The sequence below is a fragment of the Tigriopus californicus genome, chromosome 9, assembly GCF_007210705.1.
Source record: "Tigriopus californicus strain San Diego chromosome 9, Tcal_SD_v2.1, whole genome shotgun sequence".
NCBI lineage: Eukaryota > Metazoa > Arthropoda > Copepoda > Harpacticoida > Harpacticidae > Tigriopus > Tigriopus californicus.
This window is the reverse complement of record NC_081448.1, coordinates 4,253,768-4,263,124: the sequence shown is the minus strand read 5'-3', so window position 1 is coordinate 4,263,124 and position 9,357 is coordinate 4,253,768. Positions and strand designations below refer to the sequence as shown.

At 39.6% G+C, this 9,357-nt stretch overlaps 2 protein-coding genes across 2 annotated transcripts in view; both read left to right on the top strand.

The window, feature by feature from the left end:
• LOC131886986 (uncharacterized) overlaps positions 1-2,571 on the top strand; it is a 34,076-nt gene extending 31,505 nt beyond the window's left edge. Inside the window, exons 7-9 of the mRNA XM_059235469.1 lie at positions 70-123; positions 1,595-1,753; positions 1,810-2,571. Coding sequence (XP_059091452.1) covers positions 70-123; positions 1,595-1,753; positions 1,810-2,118 — 522 coding nt within the window. The 3' untranslated portion in view covers positions 2,119-2,571. The remainder of the gene's footprint in view (positions 1-69; positions 124-1,594; positions 1,754-1,809) is intronic.
• A 594-nt stretch (positions 2,572-3,165) lies between these two features.
• On the top strand, positions 3,166-4,659 carry LOC131886290 (phosphoglycerate mutase 2-like). Its single transcript, XM_059234579.1, has 2 exons — positions 3,166-3,869; positions 4,202-4,659. Exons 1-2 carry the CDS (start codon positions 3,437-3,439, stop codon positions 4,555-4,557), a joined length of 789 nt encoding a protein of 262 aa, XP_059090562.1. The 5' UTR covers positions 3,166-3,436; the 3' UTR covers positions 4,558-4,659.
• Positions 4,660-9,357: the final 4,698 nt, after the last annotated feature.

Here is a 9,357-nt window from a genome sequence, read left to right as displayed (position 1 = left end):
GCTGGCTTGAACACGTCGGGATCGTCCTCCGGATCAAATGCGAACGAGACCATCGGCAAATTACGGGCCGAAATCGAGGCCTTGAAGAGGAAGTTCGTGGATTCGGAAAAGAATTGGCAAGAGGTGCGTGGGGAACAATATACAATTAGAACATAGGTGGGCTTAACTATGTTGATGTTTTTTTCAAAAATTTTATGGACATTTTTGACACTACTACACTGTCGTCTACGTAGCACCTATTTTTTGTGGACTTCCTTACCGCTGCTAAGATTGGAATCCCAGTACTTCAAGACGAGAAATTTTACTTAACTTTTATTTATATATACCTATTATATGATCGACCAACGAATTAGACTTGGCTTATCTGGCTAACCCTTGATTATAAGGTTGATCGGGAATTTTAGTCCAAAAACTTGTCCAAGTCTGACGGAAAGGATGCTGCTGGATCAACGCCTACATACGCTCCCCCCAATAATCGAAGGCAGCAAATTAAACAATGAAGGAGCCCGAGAAAGAAGGGAAGTGGACTTTATTGTTCGAACTAGCCTGGATTCTCGAAGGCTTTGAAGGTGCTCTCAAAACGCACGTTAAGCTTCTACGGTCACTACAATTGACCCTAAATCCTGGGTTGGGACAAAGCTCATGAATGCTTTTGAAAAGCAATTTTTGATTCAAACGGAAATTAGTAGAGCCTACCATTCTGTACAAAATGGAGGGTTATTAGTATTAGGTAGGATTGAGCTACTTTTGTTTGAAAACAATAGATTGATCAAGAATTTGGTTTTCTTTTGGTTCGGATTTTACCGACTTGTTCTTGCCGATACAAGGAGCATAGAATGATCATTCCATCTGTAAGGTTTTTTTTGGTGGGATCTACTCGTGCGCTTCTAAAATAAATAGAAAGCCACATGGTGATTAAGAATTACGGAGTAACAAAAAGTTCTGTAACACAATTCCTGCCACTGGTGTTGCAGCGTAAAACGCCCTGTTTTTTTTACATCTNTTAAGCTTCTACGGTCACTACAATTGACCCTAAATCCTGGGTTGGGACAAAGCTCATAAATGCTTTTGAAAAGCAATTTTTGATTCAAACGGAAATTAGTAGAGCCTACCATTCTGTACAAAATGGAGGGTTATTAGTAGTAGGTAGGATTGAGCCACTTTTGTTTGAAAACAATAGATTGATCAAGAATTTGGTTTTCTTTTGGTTTGGATTTTACCGACTTGTTCTTGCCGATACAACGAGTATAGAATGATCATTCCACGTACCTGTAAGGTTTTTTTGGTGTGATCTACTCGTGCGCTTCTAAAATAAATAAAAAGCCAAATGGTGATTAAGAATTACGGAGTAACAAAAAGTTCTGTAACACAATTCCTGCCACTGGTGTTGCAGCGTAAAACGCCCTGTTTTTTTTTACATGTTTATATTATAAATTCCAAACCTGAGCCGTGGAGAAAAATTATCTGAAGATTGATTCGAACTTTTTATTTCATTCCAACAAGACACACATCAATGAAAGTAACCGTGCCCATCTCTGATGTACTCGTAGACATTAAAAAGCTAGATTGTATTGAAATTGATATTCTCTTATAGGAGCGGAACGTGCTCTTAGAGGAAATCATCCGTCGGCACGACGAGAAAAATGACATCTCAACCGATGTCCAAGTTCTCGAGGCCCAAAGAGTCCGACTCACACTCCTTGAGGAGAAAATCAAGGAAGTGTTGAACATGCTTCGAACTCTCAATTCCATGGTACGTACCTTGTCAACACCATCCACCCATCCTTTAACATTATCACTCTCTTTCAGAACATCTCGTCCAAGACCTTGGGTATGCTCGTTCTCGACTCTGTAGAACGATCCATTGACCCTTTAAGTGGAGAAATCCAAGTGTTCAAGTTCCTCAACCATCTTTACAACTCTGCCCGTGATTATGAGCGTCTTTCTACTGAGAGCCAGATCCATAATGCTCTGAGAGCCGTGGAAGCTCACACCCAGACCTTGGCCGATATCGAGGCCGCTCAAAGCTCTCAACGCCAATTGGCCTTGGATGCCAATCATTATCAAGTGCCTCGACGGATCGGTCGAGGGGACCCGTTTGCCACCATCGACGTGTGATCGTTTTAGAAGAAGAATGACAATGCAATTGAAATGTCAACCTAAATCTTAATCAATGTCCAATGTCTCACTCACTGGAAATGGATGTGTTTTAGTGCCATTCAAGAGATTATCGTTTCGCCCATTGGGCTTGAATGGATTTACGATTTTGAGGGAAATTAACAGAGGGAATTCGATGGAATCGAAGCGGTGACGAAACGATACTCTCTGACTCAAACACGTCATTTAGAAATTCTTGATATATCTAGTCCGTAAACTCGTGCCATATCCCGATAATCCCATAACCATGAATAAACCAAAGGTAACCCGTAACCTAGAACTATTGTTTGGGAGATTCAGTCCAATATGAAGGGCGTGATCTGTCTATTTGGGAGGGTTTTGATTCAAAGTACTGTTTCAGTTTTTCATTTTTTGACGAGTTATTGACCAATGTTGATCAGAGTTTTTCTTGTATCCGACATCAAATGCTTTTGACTATGTTGAACCTCATTTATTTCAGCATCTCAGTCACAATAGTCTCCATACTGAATTAATGTGGACTTCTGTGTCTGTAACTCTAAAGGTGAAACATGTTTCCTGGGACTGTGCTAGAAAAAGTAAAGGACCCAGAACTAATTGTCAAGTAATTATTTATAAGTGACCTTTCCTGCAAACAAGGTATTAAAGTAAATAAGGCAGTTTAATGCGGGAGAAAAGCATGACATGTATTTTAACACATGCCACTACTGACTTTAAGCCAAGTGTATTTGTTGAATTCACCAAATGTTAAGGTATCTGAAAAGTGTTCGATAACAGAAAACTTTCCTTCATTTGATAGGTTTTAAGATTCCGATTGAAAAAAGTTCCGTGCGATTTCTAGGCAATGGGTTTTCACTTTATTTTGAGCTGATAAATAAGATATTGAGTTCTCTAAATAGGCTCGTAAAGCTCTAATGGAAAATCAGACGCAAATTTTGCAGAACATCCTCCCTTCCCTAACCGTCTGTAAAAAATTGACATGCATGTGCTGTCTCGTTGCACCGGAAAATCTGCCCAGTAAATCTGCAAAAATTCTCCTCTCAAGTTGAAATTCTAATACATTCAGTGCTAGTATTCTAGTAGAACACTAGTTGCCCTCTAATGAGTCGGCGTGTATTTTCCTTGTGCACGCGTCCTAACGTTTAACCACCCTCTTCCATGGCCTTCCTCCGTGATGAGACTGGCTTTCTCAAGAAAGGCTGTTTCCATAACAAGCCTTGGGAACGAAACATTCCCGTTTGACATTGAATGCGTTCCGCTGAAGGGCAAGAGGTCCAGAATCTAAAACGTACCCTGTGTTATGGCCGAGAACCATCGTAAATATTCGTTAACAGTTTTAAGACACGGTGAGTCGGAATGGAACCATGACAACCGTTTCTGTGGATGGGTGGATGTTGGGCTCACCAATAATGGCCTTGCCCAAGCTCAAAAGGCCGTGGAGGCTTTGGTTGAGGAAGACATTGGTTTTGATATCATCTACACTTCGGTGTTGAAACGTGCCAAAGAAACCGCTGAAATTATCCGTGACGGCCTTGAAAAGGCTGGCTTGGTGTCGAATTTGGAGATAGTCGAAGATTGGAGATTGAATGAAAGGCATTATGGGTCTTTGACGGGACACAATAAGGCTGAAATGGCTGAGAAATATGGCAAAGATCAAGTGAAAATATGGCGACGAAGCTACGACACACGGCCTCCTCCAATCTCGGAGAGTCATCCCTTTTACGATAAAATCCGTAAGTTTTGGACTAGGCTATTTTGAACACTTCATAACTGAGGTTGATCACAGCTAGGCTTACGATAAGTTGGGTCCAAAGATGAAATCATCAAGGGAAGAGTAAATAGAAAATGAACTATGCTCTATTCTTGCCAATTCTTACCCTTGTTATGGTATCATCTTTTAGTGTAATTTAAAAAGAGACGATCTAAAGCCGTACCACAATTTTTTTTCTCCTCTAGGTTGCGCGACCGCAATAATTCTTCAAGGACATCATACGGTTCGGCCTTTTGCCGAAAGATGTGCCATTTTTCGTGGATCACGTTTGATTCTTTACTTTTTAATTTCCAGATAATAATTCCGCTTTGACAGTGGTGCCAAAGGACCAATTCCCAGATCATGAGTGCCTGAAAGATCTACAAGAGAGAGCCATTCCATATTTTGAAGACATCATTGTTCCACAAATCAAGTCTGGACAACGTGTTTTGATTGTTGTTCATGGCACAACATCTCGTGCTCTCGTCAAGCATTTGGAGGACGTGTCTGATGAGGACATTGAAGAGATAAACGTGCCAAATGCAATCCCGTTCACTTATGAGCTGGATGAAAAACTGGATCCCCTGGGAGATAAGACGTATCATGCTGACAAGGAAACAGTTCGGAAGGCCATTGAAAAGGCTGCATCCATTGGAAAGAAGCGGAAGTGATATGGTGGACAAACATAAGGCTGAAGAGTTCATTAAATACTGTACTTCCACCCCTAACATTGATTGTGCATGACGGAATAGAGATAGACATGTGAATTTAGATCCACTGAGCCATAGACGACTGAAATCGACCATTGGCTAAAATGAGTTTACATCAACTCTACCTAAAGGGAAGTGGACCATAAGGTGGACCTTAGGACCGTTAGAAATGTAGAGTTGTGATGTATTTCATTTCGTCTAGGCAACATTGATTTTTGTTCTTGTGGCTCCTAATTTGCCAAATTTTAGTAAGTTCCTTACTCTAAGCACAAATGGAGATCGCCAAAGGGGAGCAATTGTAGTAATGTAGTGGTAGAGCAAATGTCTTGGCATTTTCACGCCTTGGTTGAAGTCAATAAAACTTGCCTTGAAAAAAATCAAATAAGGAATTGAGTAATGCCTTCTAGATTTTAGCTGTTTTACAATAGAGATTCAATTTTATTCCAAGAATTTGAACAATATTTTGCACTTCATTTCTACAGTGGGTCGAATTTTCCTGGGGTCAATTTGTCTTGGAGAAAAATTTTGCATTGTTTTTTTCAAAACCAACGAATTAGAAATGTGTTTTTTTTGACGATTTTTGCAACAAAATGAAACTTGTTTCTCATTAAAGATGATACATTGTAGGAGAAGTCCCCCCCTCTCCCCCAGGTACCACTACCCTAAGAAACGCGAATCAAGTGTGTTTTATAAACCCGCAGGCTCGGATATCACTAAAATATTGGCTTTGAAAAAGAAGTTTTCAAAAAGAAAGGATAGGTTTGGTGTGCCAATAACAATACATTCCGCTCGTGAAGTCTTCCAATATCTTGTTTATTTTTCAATAGGTCGCATTTTAGACCTTTTTTATCCATAAACATATGCCATTATTGCTAAAATTGAGCTAAAAAATTGTCTCAATTTACAGAAGAACAACAAATTCGTTCAAAATATCAATTTTAGTCAGCGGTTATGAACATCATTCCTTCTTTTCAACGCTTTTCTTTTATGAAGTGCAGGATATTTGCAAATGAAAGTAATCCCACTTTCGATTGGTTGTGCAGAAATGAATACCGTTATCCAATTATCTATTGGATTCGCATTCCAATGTTTTAGGGGATCATAGAAATACTAACCTTTACCTATCAGGATCTTACCTACCCCACCTTCAAATTACCTATTTCTTCAATATGAGGCCACAAAATGACTTAATTCACCACTAGTTTTAAATTAATTCAAATGACATGATTGATACTAGTACACATATTTGAAAAAGTCTAATTTAGGGGCAGTTAGCAACAAATCTCATGAAACTGCTCCTACAAACGTGTTAAAGCTTAGAATTTCATTTTCCTCCTCCAAATGCACACGATGTGCTTTGATGTTTTCTTTTTCACCCCAAACCAGAGCTGTACAATGGATCAGATTTTCTGATTCAGATTGAGCACAAAATGTTGGATTTGGATTCTGTGGAATTGAGCATTTTATTCAGACTTGGGGTCGGATCGATAAGTCGGATTCAAATGGATCGGCAACCCAATCCGAAATTTCTTTCATGCAATTTTTTTCATGCATTAATATATTCCATATGCATTTGTTTTTGGGGGGTTATATATGCTCATGACTAGAGCGGGCAGAAACATTTAATTTCAATAGGAAATATTTTTTTAAATATTTTTTTGCCATTTTGTCAAAAAGTAAATGTTAAGACGTTTTCAATCGCGTGGGTAATATTTTGCACATCTCTATCATATTTTGGCGGTTTAAGGAATCAGACACGTGAATTAGTAGATTTTTGGTCCAACTCTAAAGTGGTATGGTATCTAATTCAAAACATCATTGCCTCCAGCAGAAATATGACTGGCTCATTGAGGGAATGACCATCCAACAGAATAGGAAGAAGGGTAAACATGAGTTTTGTTGTGCTTTTTACTGCAGCTGGGCCATCCATGTTCAATACAATCCAGAGTAAGTATGATTCAATGAAGTTTTCTACTATGGCAGGTTGATGGCTGCACTATTAACCGGGTGTTTTATAATGAAACCCGCTGCAGGTTAGGCAAAAACATAGAATTTAGCCTTTAGAGTTTCACATATATTTCAGAAATTTCAGAATGTGCCTGAGGAATTAGGACCAGTTTTGAACAAAGAGAACAAGAGGAAAAGTTGAACATTGATTGATTGGTGCAAAATCTATTTAGCAAGCTTGATTCACTAGCTTCTTCTTAGGTCAAATCAATCCCATTCCGAGCAAGCTAACAACCTGGTCACACTGGAGTGATATTATGTTCTCCATCTCGAGAACTTGAGTACGCAAATGAAGCAGAAAATACTATCAGACCAAACTCAAAGGCAAATGTGCATTTCCAAAAAACAGAAATGCGAAGTCCTACTTGTATGTTTATGCATTTCAATAATAAATATTTTTGAAGTATTTGCAACTTTTTCGATTATATATGATTTAAATATTTGTCGTTTTTAGTGCAATGTTTTTGCCCGCCCTACTCATGACAATTCCAATTATTGCTCATCAATCTTGTTTTTTCCTAACAATCATTGGGAAGATACAATTGATTGGATGACTTTTCTTTAAATTAAACTTAGTTGGAGCTTAAGATTTTTGATTATGATCGTATTCAGCAAATTCTTGGATTATTGGAGGATTTGTTTGGATGGGGTAGAAATCTCGTATTCAGATTTTGATTGAGAAAAAAAATCGCATCCCAATTCGGTTTGTGACTTTTCGGGTCTGATGCACTGCCTTATCCCATACGTCACAATTTTTAGATCGTTTCTTCGCTAGCGAGGATCTGCTATTGGAATTCTTGACGCCTTCCAAAAGTTGACTGTCAAGAATTCAGCATCTATGGATCACTCTACGATCGTCTAAAATAATATAGCAACTCATTGACATTTCTTTCACCTATTACTTGCTCGCGTTATGAACTGAAAAATCAATCAAATCATTTGGTACCTAGCCAAATACATTCCGAGTGCTCAAATTGAGACGGCCTCGACCAGTTTCAAGACTTCTTAATACCCGTTGAACAATATCAGAAGGCTGATTTTAATATAAAACATATGAGCAAAACTTTTCTTTATATTTTTGAGGAGAGGCAGACCCAAGAGCCCTGGTTTAGAGTCTTCCATAAGATAGTTTTCAGCCAACATTCCTAGGGTGAATGATCATTGAGGAAGAACAGTATAAATACTGACCAAGCCTCTGGTCGTCAGTCAAAGCGAAACAGGATTTCCAACACCGAACAAGTCTTCCTGCCTTCAAGGCCAATCTCGAATTTTCCCCGCTCAATCCAGTTGTGTCTAGCAATGGCAGACTTCGTTTTCCCCGAAATCAGTCGACGGATCTCGGAGTCGGTGTACATCAATACTGAGGAGCAAGATCTGATCTCTAGGATGGTTGAGGAAGGACTTGAAGTGGTATGGGGAAAAATCCAGAGGTTGGAAAATCAAGAAGAAACTCTCATCCAAAACTCTGTTCAAGCCAAAACCAGCCCAGAAGACACCAAGGACAACAAACCTTCGGCTTGAAAGACTCATATTCCGGATTGAAAAACATCGACTTGATTGTGATTTGATCGAGCAATTTATGTAATGTTTTTGAACCTTATATAGGTTCGATGTTACTCGTATAACGAACATTGCTGTGGATCAGTTTCTTAAGGTTTCAAATATGCTCAAACGAACTAAATGATTTACAGGAGCTTATACATAGCAAAATAGTGCTTGGACGAGTCCGGACTCGAGTTGGAGTGCACTCGAGTCTTTTACGCGATTTTGGAGGAATTGACTGGACTTGAGTCTTTTTGAAAGGACTCGAGTCCAGACTCGGCGAGTCGGGCAAAGACTTACAGAATTAGAGATTTAGAATTAGAGAGTTTTGCCAGACTCGCCCCAGCACTGTCGCAAACACTTCTTTCGAAATAAAGATACTGAATGTTCCAGATATGCATGGTAGGAAAAGGGGTTAAGCTCTTGAACCGTGACAGATTACGGCTAGATGATGATGGACTCAAGGGCTTCTGCCAAGACATTTCAAAATCCGTTTGCTCTTACACTATTTTGTTCGTTTGCTTCGTTCTCCGTCATCATTTTCCCAAAAAGGGGAGTAAGTTTGATCTTGGTAGGAGTACTCGTAGCTCTGAGGAGCACCAAGAAAGTCGGGATAGGATAGGAGGGTTGTTGGCTTCAACGATTTCTTTTGAGGATGATGTTTAAACTTTTCCGCTACCTGTCAAGAAAATACTTCAAAAAGCTCATTCACGCCCAACGAAAGGGACTTCTTCGTGGCTGTCATCGGGCCAGACAGGGTCATCATCTCATACCTAGGCCATGCTTCTAATCTGGAGGAGTGAGATTAAGCCTTTCAGGGGTTGAAATAGGTCAGCAAACATCCGAGAAAACCCCTCTGCTTGACAGCTCTATAATAAGCCTCACTTATCAGATTTCTTCCCTGAGGGTCCATGCTGATTGAAAACTGGATTCCACCCAATCCATCCATCCAAGCATTAACCGAACGAATCGCTCTCTCACGGTTCTCATGGCCTTCGAAATATGACAGAATCCTTGAATTCAATTATAATTCTGATCCCACTCAAGCACCTCATTCACCTTCGTTTAGTCGTACCTTCGTTTAATCGGGGAAGAGAACGAACGTCTTTGATGGTCGAGATCAATCCAGATTCCAATTGATTCAGACAGGACTTCAAAGAACACGTGTTAGTCGAGGAGTCGTATTAATCCTCGGTATTATTTGGAACAGTC

What these genes read in the sequence shown, in the direction of transcription:
- LOC131886290 (XM_059234579.1), top strand. Translation starts at nt 3,437, where the DNA reads ATGGCCGAGAACCATCGTAAATATTCGTTAACAGTTTTAAGACACGGT. An exon ending in TCCCTTTTACGATAAAATCC is followed by an intron (nt 3,870 to 4,201) that starts GTAAGTTTTGGA and finishes TTTAATTTCCAG; the next exon opens with ATAATAATTCCGCTTTGACA.